Raw genomic sequence first — 26468 nt, forward strand, 5'->3', positions numbered from 1 at the left:
GCCTGATGGATAGGGCATCCACCTACCACATGGGAGGTCCAGGGTTCAAACTCCGGGCCTCCTGACCCATGTGATGAGCTGGCCCATGTGCAGTGCTGATGTGTGCAAGGAGTGCTGTGCCACGCAAGGGGTGTCCCCTACATAGGGGAGCCCCATGCGCGGGGAGTGCACCCCATAAGGAGAGCCACTCAGCGCGATAAAAGTGCAGCCTGCCCAGGAATGGCGCCGCACACACGGAGAGCTGACGCAGCAAGATGGCGCAACAAAACGAGATGCAGATTCCGGGTGCTGCTGACAAGATTACAAGTGGACACAGAAGAACACACAGTGAATGGACACAGAGAGCAGACAACTGGGGCGGGGAAGGGGAGAGAAATAAATAAAAAATAAATCTTTAAAAATAAATAAATAAAAGTGTTTGGATGTTTTTGGCCAAGCAAAGGGAATGAGCGCTGCTGAGCCCAAAGCAAGGAGTCTCCAGGGAAGGGATTTCAAGTATCAAGAAGGGACTTATTTGGGTGTGTGGGGAGCCTTCACCCTCCTACTGCTTCTCAAATCATACCTGTAAGTGACTGCCAACTATTCTGCCCAGTGCCTTCTGCTGTGGGCAGGACTAAGTTTCCTCTCTGTCCCACTAGGCCTACTTTTGACTCGTCAACACTTCTTCCAGGCTTTGCTCCTCCCTACACCACACCACCACACCTGAGGCTTGTGAGAAACTTCCTAATCCATCTTGGGGTGAACAGAGAACACCCGACCATTAAAAAAAAAAAAAAGACCAAGCTCATCAAATAAATGAAGTACTTATACCAGGCATTTCATCAAAATTTGGAATAAGCTGCTTCCTTCCCTCGGCATATGCTTCTACTGATATTTACCAAAATCACCCTGGCAACCAGATAGGATACTGGACTTCAAAGACACAATGGTCTTGTCATTCTTCCCGAGGAGTTAATTAACTCCTCTCCTGCAGAGCAGTCATCAGACTATGATTGGTCATGTCCCAACTCCTGTTTGGCTATAAATCAAAATTAATAATGAGGCGATTTTGCTGGTAACTGTTATTCTCTGACTTTGGAACCATTTCCCAGCATTAATGACTGTTTCGTTTTACCACAGGAGCAGGGATATAACCAGTGACCACCCAGACAGGCCACAGGAAGTTTTAGTCAGGTCTAATCAGAGTCACCATCACTCCATCTCCTCCCTACCCCAAAACTGTTATCCAAATGAAATTGGTTTGGAGGACTAGACAAGTCACACAAGGGTGCAGTAGAGTTGATAGACCAATTGTGTAGTAGTGGTTTTCTTTTTCAGCACCCACCTGATTCTTAGATCCCTTATCTCCTTCTGGCTGCCTCTCTGAGTTATCACTCAGTCTACCAGCAATTTGGGGTTCCCTAAAGCACAGGACTCTTGATAAATTGCCCCAGTCCAGGCCACTCTAGGGATGGTGCCTTGCTGCACAGTGTACATGAATCCCTGTTATCAGCAATTTTATACTTAATAGGAGGATGTGAGATTGCTTCACTTTTTGACAGTGTGTAAAGTGCCATTTTAAAAAAGATTTATTTCTACCCCCCCCCCCCCAATTGTCTGCTTTCTGTGTCCAATCACTGTGTGTTCTTCTATGTCTGCTTGTTTTCCCTTTAGGTGGCACCAGGAACTGATCCCGGGACCTTCTGGACTGGGGGAGAGGTGCTCAGTCTCTTGTACCACCTCAGCTCCCTGGTCTGCTGTGTCTCATTGTTTCTCCTCTGTGTCTCTTTTTGTTGCATCATCTTCCTATGCCAGCTCTCGACTCAGGCCAGCTTGCCGCATAGGCCAGCACTCCTGTGCAGGCAGGGACTTAGCGCAGGCCAGCTTGCCTTCACCAGGAGGCCTGCGAATTGAACCCTGGACCTCCCATATGGTAGACGGGAGCCCAATTGTTTGAACCATGTCCACTTCCCTAAAGTGCAATTTTAATATTACTTGTTAGTATTAATTATTATCATATGAGGGGGAAGTCAATACTTTGGTTTAAACCCCAGCTGCCTTGGAAATAAATGGCAGTCTTCCCAATTAGCTTTTATTCTTGGCTTAGATTACAATAGATTTTCATGACCTCCAATGTACAGAGAACTTATTTATATCTTTGACATCTTTTTCCATGAACTGTTTAGACATCGCCGTTGTCCCAAGGAAGTCTGCCAGTAAAACAATTGACTCATACTCTTTTTTGTTAATGACCTTCCATAGAAAGAAATTGAGGATGGCATATGTATAAAGAACAGACAGGAAATAGGCAAAAAATAAGCTGCTCTGATTATAGGCGATGAAATTTTGTATGTCTTTAGTCTTTCTACGTTCCTCTTATTTCCATCATGTAGTTATAAAATGACCTATGGCACCACCTTTAGAGGAAAATGTATGTGTGGTGTGAGTTGCTACAATGGTGCGTTATCGGAACACAGGTTTCTGTCACAACAGAAACTCTCACCATATGGTCCCTATATTACTTGGACACAATGAAGAGTCCAGGAAGGGTAAATAATTTCTTTGTCACTTGCACAGCACAAAGAGTCCAAAAGAGCAAGGGAAGAAGTCCTATCACGGCGAGTCTACCAGGATGACCAAAAACTGCTCGGGTCGGGGTCGGTATATGGCAGCTCTGCACACCCCTCTTCTCCTCAGAGAAGAAAGACCAATCTATACCGTATCCACCTGGGGTTGAGGGGGACCCTGCCACTGAGAATTCCTGTTCTAATAAGCAACTGGAGCTGCTTGTTCCAGGTTTCAGGGTTTAAGGTCTGACAGGGCCTTTTTTCTTTTTTTGAGATTTATTTAATTGATTTATTTCTCCCCACCCCCTCATGGTTTGCATATGCCGTGTCTGTTGTGCACTGGTCTTCTCTTTTTAGGAGGTAATGTTGTAAGGAAAGGGTTAAGTTTAATTTTCATCTAAAGGTGAAACCGAGGAAGCTGGAGGAGGGAGGGAAAGAGGTTCTAGGGGCTTTGGCGCCAAGAATTTGAAAAGTGGTGCCCGGAGCCAATGGTGCGAAGCGAGGGCGGGGCCAATGGTGGAAAGCGGCGCCCGGATTGGAAAAGGGGCGCCGGGAGTGAAAGCGGCCAGAGCCCGCCCAGCCCGGGGGAATGCAGGGAACCCAGAGCGGCGACTCCGAGCGGGAACCAGGTAAGTTAGGTAGACGTCTCAGATAGGCTGTAACCCGTGAGGTACCCAGTCAATGGGGAACAGGGAGGGACCTGCGTGTTAGATTTAGGTTATAAATGTTATTGTTTCTTGCTGTTCGGCGCGCCGGCCATTTTGTCCAGGTCGGGTGCCCATTCTTGCAAGATCGTTAATAAAATTCTCTTCTCCTCCACAATCGGGTGAGCTTTTGTTCTCTTACAGGTGCAGCTTTCTTTCTAACACCGGAAACCGAACCCAGGACCTCCCATGTGGGATGGAGGCACCTACTCTCCTGAGCCACCTCCACTCCCTGCTTTGTGGCCTCCCTCATTGTGTTTCCTCGCTGTCTCTTGGTTGCGTCATCTCACTTCGTCATCTTGTGTCGACTCGCTGTGCCAGCCCGTCCCGTCAGCTCGCTGTCTTGCTTGTCCTCTCCAGGAGGCACAAGGAGCCGAAACCGGACCGCCCATACGCAGACCGCCCATACAGTAGGTGGGAGCTCAGTTACCTGAGACACATCTGCTTCCTAGAGTCTTTTCATTAGAGTTAACACTTCCCGTCAGGTTGTGGAAGGGCACACAGTAGAAAAGGATGTGAGGGTAGTGGAGACTTGGCCATACTGAGTGTGTGTTTGTGACTTCCTCAGAGAAGGAGTTGGTGGTAGGTGGGGTTCGGGCAAGGGCTGCTTAACAAGTGTCTGTGATCTCCCTAACAGTATGCTGGTCCTAATTTTTTTCTCCACAGTAGGGATGGCAAATATGTGGCACATATGTTGATACTCCTCTCTTCCACATTCATAGCAGAAAGTAATAGTCAGTCATGACACTCTGACACAGAACTTGGAAGAGATCCCATAATCCTTTCAATCCAGCCTGCTACAACAGTTATGTCAATAGATCAGAGTGGTCACCTGAGATGAAAGCCATTTGGCACGCCTCTTCTAAACCTATGAGGTCATAAACGGCACTAAGTCAAGGAGTAGAAACTGATTCAGGCTAACTTAAGAAAAAGGGATTTCTTATAAGAATACAAGAGACAGAATTTCAGGATTTCACAGTCTGAAGGACAGCCAGGCCACAGAGGGACTAAAATTAGAATTGGCTAGTCAGAAACTGAGCTTGCTTGCTTTTTCTCTCAAAGACCGCATAGTCTCTTTTTTCTATGCTTCTCTTTCTCCTCTTTGTTTTGACTAGCATCTTCCACTTTCACACAGCCTAACATACCATTCCAGCCCCACTCTACACGCTATTTAGCCCAAGCAACCATGTAATTCCCTCCCTAGAATCTCTGTGTCTCTTGTTGAAAATTCTCAAGAAACCAACTCTCATGATCAGCAAATAGATGGCTCCTAAGGGTTCAGTTGTCCACTTCCGGTTCAGTCATCGGGGGCTAGGGGAGTGGAATCACATTGTGTAGAGGGCTGTCACTCCCATAGCCATCAACAGGCCAGGTTAAACCTGAACTTGGGTCAAGGTGGGGAAGTTGACGATTTAATCTGCACACATACATTTTCCTGTTTGTCCTCCCTGTTAAAGATTGTCAGATAAAATATGGGACACCCAGGTAAAATCTATTTTCACATAAACAACGGATATTCTTTCACTTGTATACCAAAAATATAATTTAAATTTAATTGGGCAACCTGTATTTTTATTTGCTAACTCTGGCAACCCTGTCTCTGGGTTGCCTCTTGGACTCATCCCTTGAGCTGGTACAGTGAATTTTTCTAGAAATTCAGCAGCAGTGAGTACAAATCCTAAGCTGAACCAAATCTGGTTAACATAGCTTCAATGTGGTTAATACAATGGCCCAAACTTAGGATATTGCTTGTTTTACTCTTAATGGTTCTATTTTTGAAGATTTGATTTTTCCTTCCACATTGATTTTACTACAGATTGGGTTTTTTGTTTTCATGTGGCTATCTCTCCCACAGACTAGAGGTTATTTGGAGACAGACCAACTAGTGCTAATTCTATGTACATCACTCAGTTCAGTGGTTACAGCACTAGGAGTATATAACAAACGTTACAGTTAAAAAAAATAATTGGGGAGGAGATGTGGCTCAAGCAGTTGAGTGCCTGCTTCCCACATGGGAGGTCCCAGTTCAGTCCCCTGTGCCTCCTAAAAATAAACAAACAGCAAACAACCATCGAAAAAACCAACTCAAGGTGAGCAGAAGTAGCTCGAGTGGTTGAGCACCAGCTTCCCTCATACGAGGTCTGGTTTCAATTCCCAGTACCTCAAACAAGCAAACAAGCAAACAAACAAAAGAACTTTCCTAAAAAGAATTTCTTCCGAAGTAACTGAAGTATTAGTAGTATTGGCCAGGGCTTGTGGCTCGGGTAGGATTTGTTTAGGGTTTCAGGGCCAAAGTGCTGTTAAGAGATGAGATTGTGGGTGCTGCTTAGAAGTCGAGACTTTCGAGATGGGCCTCTGACTTTCCACTCAAACTGAAAGGTTGGGACCTACCTGCGGGTTCACGTGTGCTGGGAAAGAGCTAGAGGGCGCTATGACTGGGGTTTCCGAGCACACTCTCGTCTACTTGCCCAATGAGCAAAATGGATGAGGGCTCCAGGGCTCCCTTACGTACCCCGATCGCAGGTTCTTCAGAGAGCATGGCAAACACACAAATCATGCGCTCGTGCATGTCAACTCTGAGCAGTCAGATTAGTCACTCCTTCTCCTGTGGGGAGGAGGCAGTGCAAGGGATGGAGTGCAAAAGGGCACTTCCCTCCTAGCACCCTCCTCGTGCTTTCCTTTTTTTCTTTTTTCCCCCAGGAGATACCAGGGATTGAAGCCAGGACCTTGTACATGGCAAGCAGGCGCTCAACCCCTGAGCTACATCCGCTCCCCCATTTCTGTTCTTTGATTTGATCTTAGCTACCTTTAAGGCAATTGCAAACGTCGCCAAGGTGTTCCATCACTCTTAAACCGCATACCCCTGGCACCATCTCCTGGCATTATTTCTCCTCTTGTTTGAGTACTTCCCACAAAAGTGTTTTCAGTGCGGAGACTTCTGAGGCTTTGTGTGTTTGAATGAAACTTGGTCCTGCTACGTCTGGTATAACAGAGATGGACAACAAAATGGGACTTTTAGAAAAAACAACTAAACAACAAAACCTGGCACATATCTAGGGCCCATGAGATGGCACAGTCATGAAAGAATATATTTTTTCTCTCCATTTCAGCCACCAGTACCTAGTTAATGAACAAAGGTGGTGATCTCTGGCAGGCTGGTTTTACCATAAGAGTGGTTTCACATTCCAGAAAATCATGCATCTCTCTTTTAGCCTTTTATTGTTTAGCACATGGTGACAGTGATATCAAAAGGGAAATGGCTTGACTAGAGTATAGGAGTCCAGGATGGTTTGCTGACAATTTACTAGGCTAGTAGTCTATTTTTTTTAAAGATTTATTTATTTGTTCCCCCCACACCCCATTATTTGTGCTCACTGTCTGTTCTCTCTGTCTGTTCATTGTATACTTGTTGTCTACTCTGTCCGTTCACTGTATGCTCATTTTCTTTTTAGGAGGCACTGGGAACTGAACCTGGGACCTCCCGTGTGGGAGGGAGGAGCACAATGGCTTGAGTCACCTCTGCTCCCTGCTTGTTATGTCTCTCATTGTGTTTCCTCATTGTGCCTCTTCTTTGTATCATCTTATTGCCTTTGTATCATCTCATTGCTTCAGCTTGCTGCAACAGCCCCTCATGTCAACTCAATGTCCTGCTTGTCTTCTTTAGGAGGCACCGGGCACCGAACCCAGGACCTCCCATGTGGTAGGTGGGTGCCTGATTGAGCCACGTCCACTTCCTGAGTAGTTGGCATGTTTTTTTTTTAAAGATTCATTTATTTATCCCCCCCCCCCACCCTGGTTGTCTGTTCTCTGCGTCTATTTGCTGTGTCTTCTTTGTCCGCTTCTGTTGTTGTCAGCGGCACGGGATCTGTGTTTCTTTTTGTTGCATCATCTTGTTGTGTCAGCTCTCTGTGTGGTACCATTCCTGGGCAGGCTGCACTTTCTTTCACGCTGGGCAGCTCTCCTTACGGGGCACACTCCTTGCGTGTGGGGCTACCCTGCGCCGGGGGCACCCCTGCGTGGCAGGGCACTCCTTGCGCGCATCAGCACTGTGCATGGGCCAGCTGCACACTGGTCAAGGAGGCCCGGGGTTTGAACCGTGGACCTCCCATGTGGTAGACGGATGCCCTAACCACTGGGCAAAGTCCGCCACTGAGTAGTTGGCATCTTGGTCCTGTAATAGCTTCCCCTAACCCCAACTTTTTTTTAAAGATTTATGTTATTGTTTAACCCCCCCCGGCCCCCCCCCCCCCATTGTCTGCTTTCTGTCCATTCACTGTGCGTTCTTCTGTGTCTGCTTGCATTCTCTGCAGCACTGGGAATTTGTGTCTCCGTGTCTCTTTTTGTTGCATCATCTCACTTCCTTCAGCTCTCCCTGTGTGCGGCACCACTCCTGGGTGGGCTGTGCTCTTATCACAAGGGATGGCTTAATGCGGGGCACACTCCTTGCGTGTGGGGCTCCCCTACAGAGGACACCCCTGCGTGTCATAGCACTCCTTGAGCGTGGCAGCGCCGCGTGTGGGCCAGCTCACCACATGGGCAGGAGGTCCTGGGTTTGAACCCTGGACCTCCCATATGTTAGGTGGACGCTCTATCAGTTGAGCCATGTCCACTTCCCCCAACTTTAAGTGCCTTTGTAATATATTATCATTTCCTATAGTAACCATAAGAGATCAGCATGGAAAAGCTTTGTTTTTGACAATTTTACTCTTTGTCTTCTTTGTTCCTTCAGTTAAACTAAGGAGTACAGAAGAGATTTGTTTTTGCAACAGTGATATATCTTTTTGTTTACAAAAAACAACTTTCACAGGTTGATAGTTTTTTTGCTAATACTCTCTGTCATTAGTCTTGCCATACTTTTATTGGACGTTACTGTAAAGAGCTTTGTGTTTATTTAGATGAATGTGTGGAAATTGAAAGCAAGGAGTTCAGTCGCATTCGTATTTCCAAATTGTAGCCCTGCAAATTGTCATTGAGTTTATTTTGGGAAATGGCAGAGAAAGTCTATATATGATAGATACATTCAACTCTCAGTATTTCCAGGGCTAATGATTCCACCTATGTATTACCATAGTCCTTCATTTCTTTTTTTCCTCTTTCCAGTTACCTACCTTTGGGCCATTTCAGTACAGTATTCAAAAACAGTCCATTTTGCTAGGAAAAGGTATGACTAAAGGAAGAGATTGATGATAGAGGATATATGAGTTTTTTTTATTATCTGGAAAATTCTACTATTTAGACAAAATGGCTATAAAAGTATTGTTCTTTTTCTTCCGTATGACAGATTGATGACAATTTATTTCCTCAACTCCTCCTTCTGCAAGCTTTTCAAAATGTTATTTTGATTTGGGCTTATAAGGGGATAATTCTAAACAAGTAAAACTATCAGAAAGTTCTCGGATGCAAGCTATAATTAGCCCTTGTTTATTTCAACAATGGCCCGTTCTATGCATTATATAAATAATTGCAAAACTAATCCTGCTTGACTCTGGTTTCCTAAGGCCACACAGCAGCACAGGGATAATTGAGGGTTATACATGGGTTACAGTTAAGGAAATATTTGGCTGAGCTTTTTCTATCCTAGCTTTCTTCTTTTGCTGCTCCAATTCTTGGAGGTTGCACACAGCGTGGCAGGGATTATAGGACGGTGGAAATTAACAAAGTGGGTTTTTTTAACTGTTCCACATCTGGTGCATCACTTCTCTGTGGCACACTTCAAGATCTGTGCCTCACGGCACCAGCACCTCATACATGAGAAGCAGGCGCTCATCCTCTTGAGCTACACCCGCTCTCCAGAGAGTGGTTTTCTTGCTGAAAGAGCATGATTTCAGCTCTTTGCATGACACCCCCACTCCCCTTCTCCACAAGTGGGTAGAAGAGAGGATCTCTAAGCACCCTTTCCGTGCCAGGCTTATATAATTCCTTCAAGAAAAAATATATGCAAGAGAAATGTTTGAAGTCTGAACTTTTAGCACTTTAAGTGACAGTTTTTTTTTTAATTTTTTAGCACTTATTTAAGTGATGGAGTTTTCTAAAGGGGTATACAAAATACAAGGAGTAAATATAATCCATATTCGCCCTCTAACCGGGAGCAGAGGAGGAGGGTTGGAGAGATGGGTAGAAGGAGGGTTGATTCAGCAGGAAGAGAGTGGAACTGGTCTGAAAGGAAAGGGACACCCTTGAAACTGGTTAGCACAGACTGAGCGTGGAGCCCTGATGTTCACTGAACAAGGGAAAAGAAACAGAGAGTAGGAGAGAAGAAGGGAGTAACAGAGTTGAAATTTGGGGACTCTCTTACTTCAATCAGGACATCTGGTCACTCTGGCCATTTCCAAGAAGAGCCAAAGGCTATCTATTGGAAAGACTGCCAGGGCTTAATTATTCACCAGGGCAGGTTTTCCCTGGTGAATTATTATTATTATTATTTTGTCTGAAATGCTCTCTGACTCACTGTGCCTATTTTTATTACATATTCTAGACTGGTTCTGTGTGTGAAGTCCCCATTAATGTACTTAGAATTTTGCATATTGAATGAACTCTGAATATTCTGCAGACTTCTACTCTATAATTAAGGGTGGTTTAAAAAGAAGCATACATACTCATACAGATAACTTGTTCGTAGGTGTCATTATCTTTGGTTATTACTGGCAGTTAGTCATTTTTATTAGATATTAATATTCACAGCCTTTAAAGTATTACATGTCTTTAGGTTCAAATGGGAACAGAACAGTGATCAGATTATTTGGCTTTGTCTACCAAGATATTAGCTGAATTTAAACTGAAAACCATACAGTTTCAACTTTTGCAATTTTCTTGACTACTGACAGCTCCAATTAGCTCCAAAATCATCCTACAATACAATGTCAGATTAGGCAATGGAATTGCAATTTTGATTTAAAAAAAACTTACTCTTAGACGCTGTCAAAGTTTGATCAACATCATTTGAACAAACCAATTGTTAAAAAAAACTAAGTGAAAGATGCGGACATTTGAACACTGCCTGGATAATTGATGAGAGTAAGGAATTATTGTCCATTTTTAGGTGAGATAATGCAATTGTGTTGAGGTATTTTTTTGTTGAGGGGGGTGTGGCTCGGAGTACAAATGAAACAAAATTGGCTATGAAGTGATAGTTGTTGAATCCGGGTGGTGATTATATGGGGGTTCATTATATTACTTGCTCTTTTGAATATGCTTGAACTTTTCCATAATAAACAGTTTCACCATATGATCAGCAGTTTTGCTTCTATTTGTGGGTTTTAAAAAGACCAGGCTTTTCTAACCCAGAACCTTCTGCAACTTATTCCTTTCCCATTTGTCATTTGAAAATGGGTTATACCAGTAGGAAATCAAGCATGCAGTTCACACGGTGCTTTTTAAATATATACACCATCTCTCAAAACTTTTGCACATAAACAGCTACTTAAAGCTGCCTGTGAATTTTATGACAAGCTTGTGGGTACAGACCCAGGGTTAACCATCTGGCCTTGGGAAAATCAGGTCTAAATGAACACGGGACATCTTTTTTTTCAGGAGGTACAGGGTTTGAACCCAGGACCTCATACATGGGAAGATGGGAAGCGCACTCAACAGTTGGAGGTATACCTGCTCCCCAGAACATATTTATATGCCCCTAATAGGCTAGGCGAATGGCCCAAACTGATTAAAAATCAAAGAAGGACTTTGAGTTCACCGAAAGATTGAGCTATCTGTCAATAATCAGGTACCCTAGCAGGAGGTAGTGAGAAGGCAATACAACATAATGAAAGACTGAGCATAAGTCAATCATAGATTCAAATCTTAGCTCAGTTACCAGATGTGATCTTACTATATGTCTCTGACCCTCAGTTTACTCATAGGAGATTGTCTGGGATTAAATAAAATACATAAGATGTAAGGAAAACATTGATACAGAAGTTATGGCTGTTCAGTCCTTACATGTCTCCAAGGGAACCTGGAACCATGTCTGACCCTTGACCAATTCCTGGGAATGGGGACCTAGGAATGTTCTTTATGTTAATGGTCAATGATTATGTTTTGTGCACCTGGAGCAATAGATGATGGGGTATCAGCTTGTCACGGTTGCTTTGCACAAATATCAAGATTGATGATGGGCACCCGGTTCCATTGTCGAGCTCCTGAGTGTCATTTGTCCTGGCTGCTCATATAGCGTGATGTGCATGTGTGAGCAGCTCCCAGTAAAAAACCTTGGACCCCTAGGTGTAAATAAGCTCCCCTGGGCAGAGACATTCCACACATGTCCCTGTTGTTGGCTGCTGGAGAGAAAGCACATCCTGTGTGGCACCAGGTGGGGCCGTACTCGAAAACCTGTGCCTAACCTCTCCGGTTTCCACCTGATACATGTATTTATCCTGTGTCTCTCTTGGCCTGTGTCCTTTGGCTCTAGTAAACCTTAGCCCTGAGTCTAACCTGCTATTGAGACTTGTGAGCGCTTCTAGTGAATTGGCAAACTTGAGGGTGGCCTTGGTACCTATGAGACATAAGGGACTAGTGCAGTGCCTGACAAATAGTGCATGCTCAGTAGATGCTAGCTGCTGGCATTGAAATTATGCCTGCTAGATGCTATATGGGGCCAACTGCACTTTCCTAGAATATAGGCTTGGGGTCCAGGATTTTGCCTGATTTTCTCAATCATGTCCTTAGAAGGAGGTAAGTTCGACATCTCATTAATGGAAAGTGAAAGGATTTAACTCCAAGGCTCTGCCTCTGGCCTCCTACCCCTGCTGATCAGAGACAGATGGGGGAGGTAACTTCTGGGAAAATGGGACCTTCTAACTGGGACCTTCTGAGAATGTGCACCAGCTCCAACTCTTTTTTTTAAAAAAAAACATTTTGAAGGATAACAAAAAGAATTAAGAGCCTTGTTGAGAGTTATGGAGACTGAAACACTTGGATGGATGTTGTGGAGCCCCAGGTGTGGCTGCTGCAGGCTGCACAAGCCCATGCCTCTCTAGATAGCAGCCACAGGAGGCAGTGGTGTTAGCAGTTTCCGCAACTCAGACAGAACCAAGCATGTTGAGTCATTTCCACCAACCTCTGGGCACCTCAGAAAAAGAGTCAGTCTTAAGCCGGTAAGACTGCATGTAGGGGGAAGCAGATTGGCTCAAATGATTGGACTCCCGTCTACCACATGGGGTCTCCTGGTGAAGGCGAGCTGGCCTGTGCAGAGAGCAGTCCGCGCGGAGAGCTGATACAATAAGATGATGAAAAAAAAAAAGACTGCATATAAACATTGAAAAAATAAACTTAAATGGGTTGGAACTTCAATTGAGGGCTAATCCAAGGGAAGGAAGAGTTCACGTTACCCATCTTTGCAATTCCATTCCAGCTTTATATGCATGTGTGTTTGTGGTTCCCATTCAAGTGACCGGATCTGAGTAAGATACATCAAAAGCTGTACCTTATGCCTCTAAAATGCAATAATAATTACAGTAATAATCATTTGCTATATCATGCCTTTAATGACTTTTTTTGAAAGAGTGAATTGCTTCCAAGATAGATAGGGCTAATCTCAATAGTGATCACAGGTAGATTTTCCCTCTTTCAGGGACTTGTAGGATAGAGAGCATGAAATAGTATGTTGGTATGTTTACTTCTTCACGGTTGGATTTTATTTTTATTGAGCCTTTCATTATCATGGGCACCTATATGCAAAACTTCATTGCACCTTATGTTACAAATAATGGTTATTTCCCTCTCACTGTCCTCACTATCGTATGTCATCAAATCGCTGTCACATACATATTCATAGTATTCCTTGTCCATGGAAGCTGTCTTATGAAAGGACCTGTAATAAGACTTCATTTCTCTTGAAAATGTTTGGTTTGGGGCAATTTTCTTCTTAGTTGCAGCAATATTACTGACCAAAGCCTCATCAGAAGTGTTGCAAACAAGACATCTTTCCCTAAAAGTTTGGCAGGGCTTTGTTCCTTGAGGCCTGCATAGCATATCTGTCCTGTTTGTATTACCTTGCCTTCTGGGATTGGGATGTCTGGGTGGCTTGGCAACTTTCTGGAGGCTGACTGATTTGGGTGGAAACGTTTTATTTTGTGGAGGAGAAAGGCAAGGTAATTTGGCTGGCCTGGTGGAATATTGTAGATTAGTTGACCAATGTTGTCTGACTGGCTTATCTGGATAGGATAAACTGGCCTGCCTCTTTAGCTTATGTGGCTTTTTTGGACTGATTCTCCTAGCTGACTTTTCTAGATTGGATGACCTGAGTATTTTTTCTGGACGTGACGATCTGATTAACTTTTCTGCACTGGATGGTATGGATGACTTTTCTGGACTGGGTGTTCTGATTAACTTTTCTGCACTGGATGGTAGGAATGACTTTTCTGTACTTGATGGCCTGATTAATTTTTCTGCACTGGATGGTAAGAATGGCTTTTCTGGATTTGATTGCTTATGTAACTTGCCCATACTGGATGGCGGAGATTGTTTTTCTGGACCGCGTGGACTATATGGACTGGTGGTCTTGGATCCACTGAGTGATGATTTGGATGGACCAACTACTATTGCTTCATTCTGGGTCCTGAAAATATAGAAAATTTGAAGTATGACAATTTGAAACAAAAGAATCTTATTGCTATCATCAGAAAATAGGAAACTGTGTCAGTTTAGAGCTTTGGTCTCTTTTTGGTTCTATTAGGAAGACTGAAGACAGTAAGGGCAGGAGAGCAATGACTCAGGTTACAGACATGTTCTCATGTTAAATGCTTTTTCTTTTTCTTTAGAGCATTTTCCTGTTTCATCCACATTAGGTAACCACATAAACTGTATATGGAATGACAGAGAGTTGTTTCAAATCTACTGCTTTGGGGCGGGGGGGGAGGGAGGGAAGGACGAAGGGAGAGAACATATATCTCATTTATTCCAAGTTAAACTAGAAAAAGTATGTCACAATATGATAACTTAAAATAAAAATTAACTAGGCTCTTTAGACCAAAGTCATTGCTTTCCTATTATATTTATGCCATGTTATCTATCCCTGCATATTTCATTTCAAAATATTCCCCTACAGCTAAAGGAAGAGGGCACTGGTCTGACATTTGAATCACGTCTTTGGATTGGGAAATTTCTAGGGAACCAGCAGGGACTGAGGTCATGAGAGCAACAACAGTGAACAATTTTTCATGCTATTAAATCTCAAAATAGTAGATTATCCAAAAGGTTGTATTGTCTTGGGAATACAGAGGCCCAACTCCCTCCCTCCCTCCCCCATCCCCACTCTTCATTCTCCTTATTCATTCTCTCTTATTCATCAGGTACTCATGCCCTCTTTGCCTAGGTTCAATTTATAATGAAATAAATAGCCTGAGGTTCAGCTGAACCCTGAATGGGAACTAGCTTTGGCTAAAGTTGATAATATACTTGAGAATATTTAGGAGCTGATATCTTTTAATTGACAGTATTTAGCCACAAGACGTTGGTAACTCTTTGGAAGCTTAAAGTTAGCATTAAGTAACCACAACAACAATGAAACTTCCACTATATGTATACACACACATACCCCCCAAATTTGCTTCTTAATTTAAAGGTGTGCAACTTACATTGTTTCTTTGGGGACATCGTCGCTCATACAATTATAATGAAGAAAACAAAAACAGGTAAAGACGAAGGCTATGATCATAATGCCAATTATTATAACGAGTAGATGCTTCCTAAACATGTCCATTTTGATCTCTATTGATTGACGCTTACTTCCTGTCAAAGAGATTGTCCATGTTTATGATGGCTTGCCGTAATAGGTCAAAATCAAGTTTCATCATCAATGATTTTTTAAAGCCTGGTCAGTGTTCCACTATTATTCTCTTCCCTCTCTTCTGCCCCCAGCCACAGTCTAGAAGTTAGATCCGGGAGGGATCTCTGACTGGTCAGTAGCTTTACCTGGTTTACCCCTGCATCATGGCTTGCTCCTCCATTACCTTGGCTTTTCAGTGGGTCTGTATGTTGTGCACATATGTGAGTGCCCTTGAGTGTTAATTTGTGTGTGTGCATGTGAATGGAAAGGGGATGGGCAAAGGACAAACCCTTGTTGAAAATCTCTATGTTAGATCGTATGACAGAGTCACTCACACGGTATTACCTAGTTTGGTGGTGGTGGTGTAGGAGGACTGGCTGGGCAAGGGGAGTGAAGGGGAACCATAAGCCTGTACACTTTGTGCTTATATGTTGCTAGAATTTTTCCCACAGAAACAAAACCATCAGCCACTGTCCTAGAAATTCTTGAAGCGCTACTCAAGTTAACATAAAAGAAATAGCAGATTTCGTAAACATAAGTTAGCTTCTTGATGAATTGACTGAATGCTCTCAGAGGCTGAATCACGTCCCCCCACAAAAGGCATGTGGCAGAGTCCCAACCGCTGGTTCCGTTTGTAAATAGGACCTTTGCGGATGTAATGAGCTAAGGTGTGCCCACACTGAATGAGGGTGCGCCTTAATCCAAGATGGCTGAAGTCCTTATAAGCAAAGGAAATTGGGCATGGAAAAAGAGAAGCAATGGGGAACAGCCAGAAGCTGAAAGTCAAGGAAACCCGGAAGAGAAAGAGGGAGATGCCGCCACATACGTTGTCATGTGATGGAAAAGCCAAGGAACCCCAAAGATTGCTGACCAGCCTGAAGATACTGACCCTGGGAGAAAGTTAGCCTTCTAGCCTCTGAAACCTCGAGTCAGTAAATTCCTGTTGTTAAGCCAAACCAGTGTATGTTTTAGCAACCAGGAAACGAATACAAGCGTCAATTATAATAGATCGGAATGTATAAATTTTAAGGTTAGGCACCTACCTGTAGTAGTAATAGTAGCGGCGGTGGTGGTGTTGGTGGTGGTGGTAGCATTAGTAGATACATTACTGGATACATTACTATGGTTTGTATTAAAAGAATGGTTTGTCCAAAAGGACAGAAGTAGGACATAAATGAAAAGATTCATGTCCAGGACTTGTTCAAATGTTTCTTCTAATAAGGTAACTACTGTGTTTTGTATGGGTCACTGTGTTCTGGTGGTTTATGACATGGTCATTTCCTGCCATATTCTGATGTCATAATCTCACCATAGGGAGGCATAAGCTTCTGAGTACAAAGTTCACACAATGACTTCAAATCATTGGTTTCTCTTTTGCACTTAATACTCTATCAAACTCATATCAAGAAAATTGAGGCATTATTAAGCACAGACGGAAATGTGTAGAGAAGGTAGGGAAAAATGAGATCACTCTAGAAATTCAAGAGCTAGTTCTCCTTAGTAAATGGTAAGGAGGCACTTTGCAGTCTTTTGGTAGTTCTTGAGTCTTATATTATAGGGGTGAAATCCTAGGGTATAAGTCCATATGAATTTTTCTGAATAAAATTAAGATTTTGAAGAGTCCCTCAATCTGTTATTGAGCAGCTGTTAGCCATTAGGTTGAAGCTCTGTCCCATCATTCAACAAATATTTATAGAGTGTTCCCCTATGCCAGACACTGTGCTTAATGCTACAGTTATAAAAATGACCGCAGTAAAAATCCTGGTGCTCATGGAACTTACACTCAAGTAGAGAATACAAGTAAGTACAAGATGGTGTGAAATGGACTATAAGAACACCAAGCACAGGGACTGGGGAGAGGAAGCTCATTCTAATAGTGGTGGGAAAAAATGTATTAGAAGGGAGCTCAGTCTGTTGGTGGGGGCATCAGTTGGGAAGAAGAAAAATAGATGGTCACCTTATCTTAGGTATCGAGGACGGAAATAATGATTTCCGAGGACGGATGAATTTTGAGAGATATTAAGAAGGTTGAATTGATGTGATTTGGTTCTTAATTGGTTGGAGCAGGGAAGGAAAGGGAAGAGTCAAGGACAACTCAGGGTTCTGGCTTGGACAACTGAGTGGCTGTTGTTCCCATTCATGGACATAGAGGGCACAGGAGAAGTTGCAGTTTGAGGGGTAAGGGGGTGGTAGAAATTGATGAGTTCAATTTGGGGCATGTTGAGCTTGAGGTTCCTGTGAGATATCCAAGTACAGATATCCAGGAGCCAGTTAAGTATATGGATTTTGAGTCCAAGCCGTGCATTCAGACAGGAGTCGTCATTATCTAGAATAGGGGTTATTAATTCTTTTTGTACCACTGGCAGTCTGGTGAAGCCTATGGATCCCTTAGAATATTTTTACAGGCATAAAATGAAACCCATAGGATTACAATGGAAATCAATTACATTGAAATTGAGTTCTCAAACACAAAAAGTGTGATAAAGTATTAAATGTAATTACTGACACAAAATGAGACCTAGTAGTGGATCTAATGACTATTATAAAGTGAAATAATAATATGCATAAACAATATATTGAGATATCTGCAACACCATTCATGGATGAATATATCTGTGATTTCTGTTAGTGGCCTAGTCACAGATAGTGGTTATACTGCTGTGGTATGTTGCTTACAGCCATAACTGGGAAAAACACTAAATTGTCATTAGAAACTAGTGAAAATAAAAGTCTCTGTTTTTTTTTTTTTAAAGATTTATTTTTATTTATTTAATTCTCCTCCCCTCCCCCAGTTGTCTGTCTTCTGTGTCTTTTTTTTGCTGCGTCTTGTTTCTTTGTCCGCTTCTGTTGTTGTCAGCGGCACGGGAAGTGTGGGCAGCACCATTCCTGGGCAGGCTACACCTTCCTTTGCGCTGGGCGGCTCTCCCCACGGGTGCACTCCTTGCGCGTGGGGCTCCCCTACGCGGGGGACACCCCTGTGTGGCACGGCACCCCCTGCGCGCATCAGCACCGCGCATGGGCGAGCTCCACACAGGTGAAGGAGGCCTGGGGTTTGAACCGCGGACCTCCCATGTGGTAGAGGGATGCCCTAACCACTGGGCCAAAGTCCATTTCCCAAAAGTCTCTGTTTTTATCCATTCAAGTTTACAAATCTCCTGAATTCTACTCATGTACCCAAGTCAGAAACTAAAGACCATTGGAGTCCATGAGAATGGATATGATCAACCCAAGGAGAGAAGGTAGAGAGAAAAAAGTGCCTAGGACCAAACCCCAAGGAGCTCGGCTATTTAGAATGTGGGTAAAGGAGGTTTATCTAGCAAAGGAAATCAAGAAGTGGTCAGGGAGTGGGGAGGAAAACCAGAAGAGAATTTTTCTTTAATAATGATTTCCCTTAATAATAAAACATTCCTATGGTAGCTGACGTGTTCATTAAGTGAAAAAAAAAAGAATCCTCCAAAGACTACTACTGGGGAAGGTGGCTGTACATCAGGGCTGCTACATGACACTCATTCAGCGTGCTGAGGAATTTTCCCTGACAACCATATTCTGTCCATATACAACTAATGGATCAGCACCTACTGTTCAAGTAGGTGACATCTCAGAGTGCTGAAGTTTAAGCCCCTAAAGCAGAGCCATGAAACCCTTTGTTTCCAACATGCTTGTCTCACTTTGCTCGGCCTGTCCTCTGCCCGCCCTAGTTTCAGCACTCCACAGGACAAAGGTAGCCTACTGGTAGGTAAAGAGCCTACCGGTTCTTTCAGCTTTGTGTTGCATCCCCATGACTTATCACGAAGTCATTCTCAACTCTTTACTGAAGGCCTCCTATCTGCCACTGGGGTTTCAGTGGTAAAGACGATTGAGTGGGGAAGATGGACATTAGGCACAGACAAACTGTGGTAGTGGTTTATAAATGTGCTAAGAGAGCCGCGGATAGCAGGTTCAAGGGGGTCAGGGAATACTGGGGCTCAGGTCTGAAAGATGTGTGGGAGTGAATTCTGAGAAAACGAAAGAGGAGAATGGCCTAGACAGAAGAGCTTAATGGACATGCAAAGGCCCTGTGCTTGGGAGGGAAAGTGGCAAGTTGGAGAAATGAAAAGGAAATTGGTAGAGTATTGAGAGGGAGGAGGGGAGAAGGCAAGGAGGCTGGAGATGTTTGAGCCTTGTAGGCCAAGCTAAGAACTTTACACTTGAGTCTAAGAATAACGGGGGGCCCACTGAAGAATTTTTTTTTGCCAGGGAGACACATAAGATCTGTGTTTTAGAAAAACCTCTTTGGCTATGGCAGGGAATAGATTGGAGGGGCATAAGTGGAAGAGAGTTGGAGGACCAACCAGAGGCTGTTACAGTGGTCCTGGTGAGAGAGGATGGTGGCTTGGAATAGGTGGTGGTGATGAAGATGGAGAATAACAGACGGATTTGGGAAGTATTCTGGTGGTTGGATAAACAGGACTTGATGATGGACAAGATACGTGGCATACAGGGAAGAGAAGTACCCAGGATGATTCGTTCATCCAGTAAAAAAAGATGTTGAGTGGCTATTTTGTGACAAGAAGCTCTGCATTAGGTGCTGAGAATGCAAATAGACATGGTCCCTGCCCTCTAGGAGTTTAAAATCTAAAGAGGGAGTCAGGCATGAAAATAAGCAATCACAAGAGTTATGTAATGTCTTGCATCTCTTATGTCACAGGGACACAAAAAAGGAGCATCTACTCTGATTTGGCGCTCTGAGGGAAATGACTCTTAAACTGAAGTGGTTTTTGTTTGTTGTTTCCCCCCTGCAGATGACTCCCTCGTCTATCTGTTCGTTGTCTGCTTGCTGTGTCTGCTCATTGTCTGCTCGTTGTCTCTGCTCATCTTTCTTTAGGAGACACTGGGAACTGAACCCAGGACCTCCCATGTGGGAGGCGGGTGCCCAATTGCTTAAGCTACACCTGCTCTGTGCTTGTTGTGCCAGCTCATTGTGTCAGGTTGTCTTCTTTAGGAGGCACTGGGAACTGAACCCAGGACCTCCCATGTGGGAGGCGGGCATCCAATTGCTTGAGCCACATCTGCTCCCTGTTAATGTTTTTTTTTAAGGATTTAATTATATTTATTTCTCCCCACCCCCTTGTTTTGCATTTGCTGTGTCTGTTTGTTGTGTACTGATCTTCTTTTTAGGAGGCACTGGGAACCAAACCCAGGACGTTCCATGTGGGAGAGAGGTACCTAATTGCTTGAGCCACCTCCACTCCTGCTTTGTTGTGTCTTTCATTATGTTTTCCTCTTTGTGTTTCTTGTTGCATCAGCTCACTGCACCTGCCCATCATGTCAGCTTGCTGTCATGCTCATCTTCTTTTAGGAGGTACCGGGAACTGAACCCAAGAGCTCCCATGTGGTAGGCAGGAGCTCAATTGCTAGAGCCACATCCTCTTCCCTCCCTGTTTTTTTTTTTTTTAAAGATTTATTACTCCCCCCCTTGCGGCTTGTTCCTTTCTTTGCTGTCTTTTCCCTGTATCCATTCACTGCTTGTTTTTTCTGTATCTGCTTGTCTCCCTTTTTTTGTTGTGTCATCTTGCTGTACCAGCTTTCTGCGGCACATGGGCTGTCAGCTCTCCATGGCACACGGGCCAGCATTGCCTTCACAAGGAAGCACTGGGATGCAAACCCAAGGCCTCCCATATGGTAGATGGGAGCCCAACTGATTGAGACACAGCCGCTTCCCCCTGTTTGTTTTTTAAACTGAGTAGGAATTACTATGTGCAAAGACCCAGAGATTTAAAAACAGCATGGTTGAGGGAACTTCATTTCCATATGGCCAAAATGAAAAATGGCTGGGGTAAGGCAGTAGCTAGCAATGAGGATGGAAAGGGTAAGCAGGGGCCAGATTATGAAAGAATTTATGTGCTACGGGCCCTTCTTTAAGTCTGAAATGAAAGAACATGTGCCAGAAGGGTACCAGTATTTGAAATCATGCATTTAGGGCCACTGGAATGGAACAAAATTAAGTATGAATTGGAAAATACAACTCGCTTTTACCCAGAAGCTCTAAATAACTGGGCTCCTCAAATATCTTATAACTGTATAAAGATCAGAAAATGTTATTTTATTGCTTTTTGACTAAACTGATATTAATTTGAGTGGGCTTAGAAAGTGAAGGATTTTATCTGTCAGCTCTTTTTAAAATTAGCTTTTTTACCTCCTAGTGATGGAAAATTGATAGAAAAGTATCTTAAGGCCAATATTTCAGAATTAGCATCCAAACTCATTTGAACATGAACATTGTATTCACAATGGATGCAGAAACATTTTCCTTTTTGATTTTTTGCTTTAACATCAATTTATATGATTTTGTAGGTTCATATGACTGATATGTTAGAAATCATTCATTTCATTGACAAAAATCTGTGGTAGAGTTTTGATTTAAATTGTGTGCAAGAGATGTAATTAAAACCCCACTGAGGGAAACGGATGTGGGTCAACCAATTGGGCTCCCTTCTACCATATAGGTGGTCTAGGGTTTGATGTCCAGGGCCTCCTGGTGAGGGCAAGCTGGCCCACACAGTGAGCTGGCCCATGCAGAGTGCTGGCCCATGCGGGAATGCAGCCCCACACAGGAGTGCCGCCCTGTGTGGGAATACCGCCCCGCGCAGGAGAGCTGGCCGACATGGAGAGCTGGTGCAGCGAGATGACGCAACAAGTGACACAGAGGAAAGAAAATAAGAAGATATAGCTGAAACAAGGAGATGAGGTGGCACAAGAGAGTAATCGCCTCTCTCCCACTCCGGAAGTTCCCAGGATCTGTCCCTGGAGCTGCCTAATAAGAATATAAGCAGACACACAAGAACACACAGTGAATGGACAGAGAGCAGTCAATGGGGGGAATGGGGCGGGGTGGGGGGGGGGGGGGGAAGAAATAAAATAAATCTTAAAAAAAAGTCCCATTGAGGGAGTGGGTGGAGCTCAGTGGTTGCGCACCTGCTTCCCATGTATGAGATTCTGGGTTCAATCCCCAGTACCTCCCAAAACCAACCAACCAACCAACCAAACAAACAAAAAACACCCATTTACTGCTTCACATCAGGGATTTGTTGCTGTGAGTATTATTATTTGTTGCCAAACTAGGGCCAGGCCAAGTGAGGCACTCGCCTCTGGCACAAAATTTAAGGGGTGCCCAAAAGCGCATTAATGTATCCATGTCTACATAAAATACCATGACTTTAAAATGCTGTTTGACCTAAAGTAAGGGGGAAATGGAAAGGAGAAATGAGTTTATATGGCTACGAGTTTCTAAAAAAGAGTCTGGAGGCTGGCAGAAGGTTTGCCCTCATGCACAACTGAGCAGAGTCAGAGAGACAGATAAAGCAGATACAACCCCCAGATATTGGTTCCTTTGAGGGCTAAAGAGACCCATGGGAGTTATGGTCATGGCCGATGGGGTTAACTACCAGGGCAGATGGCCCCTCTTTGGAAATGGTGTTTATGTGTGATGAATCTGGACTCAGATGGGATCTCCCTTCATAAGACTTTCATGCTAATGTGCTGGAGGTGCAGTTAATGTTGGGGTTTAAGATATATTTAGGGGATTTGAATCTCTGGACTGACAATGTGATAGCCAGATCCTGAGCCTCAACAGACTCCAGCACCTACAATCTGATTTATTGGACTTACCACACTCAGCTAAGATGGAGGTGAAGAAGGACAACCACCACACCATGGAGCCTAGAGTGATTACAACTGAAAATGGGAGGATTGCATCCAGCATCCAGGTGGAATCTGAGCCTCCTCTTGACATAAAGGTGCAATGGACACAACCAATCCAGTGTCCACATAGAAGAGGTGGCATTGGATTGGGAAAAGTGGACATAATGGACAAAGGGTATGGGGAAAGGCAGGAAGAGATGAGAGGTGGAGGCGTCTTCGGGACATGGAGCTGCCCTGGATGATGCTTCAGAGGTAATCACCGGACATTGTAAATCCTCACAGGGCCTACATGATGGAATAGAGGAGAGTATGGGCCATGATGTGAACCAATGTATATGAGGTGCAGAGGTGCCCAAAGATGTACTTACCAAATCCAATGGATGTGTCATGATGATGGGAACGAGTGTTGTTGGGGGGGGGGAGAGGGGGGGTGGGGGGGTGGGGTTGAATGGGACCTCACATATATATTTTTAATGTAATATTATTACAAAGTCAATTAAAAAAAAAAAAGCGCATTAATGAAGATAAATAATATTTTATTGTAGTGACATATATTTAACACAAAACTTCCCATTTTAATCATTTTAAGTGTACCCTTCTGTGCTATTAATTCCATTCACAATGTTGTGCTCCCATGCTATATTTCTAAAAATCAAAGTTCATGTGCCCTAAATCCCATGTTGAACAAAATGTCAACATTTTCAATAAAGACAGGGTCCTTTGCCCTGGGACGTTTCAGTGTACAGCCGCCAGGGCCATCCTTATCCTTGACCACTTTAAAAAGCAGAGGAACAGAGTCCAAGCACTCAGGAGAGTGCTTTAAAACAGAACTGCGTTCCCAAGATCACTGTCCAGGGTAGCCATTTCCAAAACTTTTGCTAAGTCATCTGCCCCAGGGCTTTGCTCATAGGCTCCTGCTATGTGATGATTCTCTGTGAAGAATGCCTGTTCCTGGCTTCTCTCTCCTTGGTTCTCCAGAGCTAAGCCCTCGCCACTTTCCTGATTTCCCCCCTTATCGGATTATCTTGCTCCCAATATCTTGCAGAAACCGTTTTTATTAGAATCGGTAGCACCGAAGCTCTCATTTGCTCTCTCCCTGCAAGTTGCAATCCTCCCTTTACCAGGTGAGAACAAGGAGCAACCTCCGCGGGGTTTCCGCGTCGTGGCTCTCTACTGCCCTCCCCTGGGCAGCAATTGCCAGTGCAATTCCACCACGGATCTTGGAAGTTTATGAGTTTATTTCCCCCTCCCCTTTAGATTCTTTTAATTAAATATACACACACATTTAGGAAATAAACATGGAAGTATTAGGTGTTCAAGGAGCACGATGAATGAAACCTACTCTCAAATGTTTGGAATAAGGTAAGTTGGAATGATATAACAAATGTGGCAGAATGTTAAAAGTTGGGAAAGCTGGATATCCAGATAGGGGGTTTATTGGAGTTGTCTACTGGTTTTGTGTTATTTTGCATCTGTCCTTTAAGTTTGAAATTCTTTCATAATAAAAAGTTTTAAAAATAATGTAAGCGCCTTATAAAAATTACAAGTAACATGGAGGTATTTCAGCTTTCTCTTATCCCTTTATTTTGAATTGCATTTTAAAATTGCATCAGGAATATATTAATCTAGTCTCAGGATGAAACAGCCAAACAATATGAACATATACAGAATAAAACATATACAGACTCCTTTCTCCTTCACTGCCCTGCTCTATTCCCATTCTGCAGGTAACAACTCAGATTTTGGTGTGCATTCCTCAGATGTCTTTCTACAAGTTTACACAAATACTTATGTATGTGAACACACTCACTAAACATAAATGGGATCGTTTTGTAAGGTATTGTTTTGTAGAGTTCGAAAGCAATGCAGAACTCAAACCTAAACAATTTCCTTGTAAAACACACTCACTGAACGTAACTGGGATCTTTTTGTAAGGTATTGTTTTGTAGTGTTCGAAAGCAATGCCCAACTCAAACCTACACAATTTCCTTGTAAAAGGGTCAAAACGTGACCGACTCCTGATCACTCCATTCTCCTCTCCCGAGGCAATGGCTCTCCAGAGTCTGAGTGTGCACCCTTCAAATTCCTTTTCTGTGCTTTTTACACACATTACAGAGCATAGGTTCTGTCCACACCATTAACTAGCTGAGTGACCTTCGGGCACATTCATGTGTCTTTGGGCAAATTCATATGTCTGCCCCTTAGGTTCCTCATCTCTAAAAGGAGAATGATACTAGAACCTTCTGAATAGAGCTGCTGAAAGGATGAAATTGAATAATGCATATATAGCATGTAGCTCAGTACCTGGCACGTAAGAAGTGGTCAAGAAATGTTAGCTATTAATGTTGGTTGAAGTGTCCATCTATAGCAGGGGTTCTTAACCAGGGGTCCACAGAGGTCTGTGGAAAGATTTCAGGGGGTCCATGAGCTTGAATTGAAAATTTAAAAAAGACATTATTCTTGTGGGGACGTGTTGGTGCGGGTGTGATATATTTATTAAATAACACACAGTATAGAGCGGACTTAGTAAAGGTCCATGGTTTTTACCTGACTGGCAAAGGGGTCTGTGGAGCAAAAAACGTTAAGAACCTCATCTATAGAGAGTCTGTGGAGTAGGGAAATTGAGGATGGGGTCTGAAAAGGTAGCAGAAGAGCCCAAGAAAGGCACGTGAGAAACTAGCAATCAAATCCAGCATCCAGTAAACACTTTTTCTTTTTTTTTTTTTTAGTTACGGGAATCAGGGATTAAACTCAGGACCTTGTATGTGGGAAGGCAGTGCTCAACCACTGAGCTCCCCTGAGTTGGTTTTTTCATTTGTTTGCTTATTGTTGTTGTTGTTGTTGTTTTAGGAGGCTGTGGGAACCCAACCCAGACCCTCCCATATGGGAAGCAGGTGCTCAAACGCTTGAGTCACATCCACACCCGGGAACCACTTTTATGAAACTAAAAGTATGGGAGATGTAAGGAGACATATATGGAAATAACTCAAGAACTAGAAGACACAAACAGCATAATCAATAGGATCAATCTTATAGATATACATGGAATTTACACCTCTCCTTTTGGTTCTAATGGGTACATCCACTGCACAAGATTTCACTGTAATAGATTTCCTGTTCTCCCTGCTGCTTCTCACCAATCATGGTATCATGCCATCACAGGGGGTGGGCATGTAACTCAGACTGGGCCAGTCATAGTTTCCCATCTCCCTCTGGCCATAGTTTGTGCTTATGGTTGGGCATGTGACTCAGGGCAGGCCAATCAGAGTCTTTCCTGGGGATTTTTTCAAACAACCAGGAGCAAGGAGTTCCTTTATCACCACTGGAAAGGATTTGAATCCAAAACTGCCTGTGGCATGGCCCCTGCTGGTATGAGTAAGTAGTTTGGGAGAAAAAAAAATTGGCATGAAGAACAACATATAGATGAAAGATGGAGAGCGCTTGCCAAAGAGAGTCACAATTCCAGTTGTTCCTGAGGCCATCTGCAACTCTGTCCTTTCGGTGGTTTGATTATGTGGACCGATATATTCCCTCTTTTCTTAGCCTAGTTGGAATTTTGTTTGTGTCATTTGCAACCACAAGAGTAGTAACTAGTAAGAATTGGTGTAAGAGTGTGTGTGAGTGTGTGTGTATGTGTTCAACAGGATAATACCACAGGGGTCCCTGAGTCATTAATTCAGATCAGTGGGTCAAAGGCAGGCCCAGGATGGCTGGTCTCAGGACAGCAGCTCCCAGCCACACTCTGCAGCACAGGACACACCACTGAGGTCAACATTC

The 26468-nt window shown here is 43.6% G+C and overlaps 1 protein-coding gene across 1 annotated transcript; it reads right to left on the minus strand.

Annotated features, from left to right (window-relative positions):
- Positions 1-12706: 12706 nt before the first annotated feature.
- CXHXorf66 (chromosome X CXorf66 homolog) lies at positions 12707-16214 on the minus strand. Its single transcript, XM_058291406.2, has 3 exons — positions 16055-16214; positions 14821-14974; positions 12707-13802 (listed from the first exon to the last, which is right to left on the minus strand). Exons 1-3 carry the CDS (start codon positions 16197-16199, stop codon positions 12866-12868), a joined length of 1236 nt encoding a protein of 411 aa, XP_058147389.1. The 5' UTR covers positions 16200-16214; the 3' UTR covers positions 12707-12865.
- Between the last annotated feature and the right edge of the window lie 10254 nt (positions 16215-26468).

The sequence above is a fragment of the Dasypus novemcinctus genome, chromosome X (genome assembly GCF_030445035.2).
Source record: "Dasypus novemcinctus isolate mDasNov1 chromosome X, mDasNov1.1.hap2, whole genome shotgun sequence".
In the NCBI taxonomy this organism is placed as follows: Eukaryota; Metazoa; Chordata; class Mammalia; order Cingulata; family Dasypodidae; genus Dasypus; species Dasypus novemcinctus.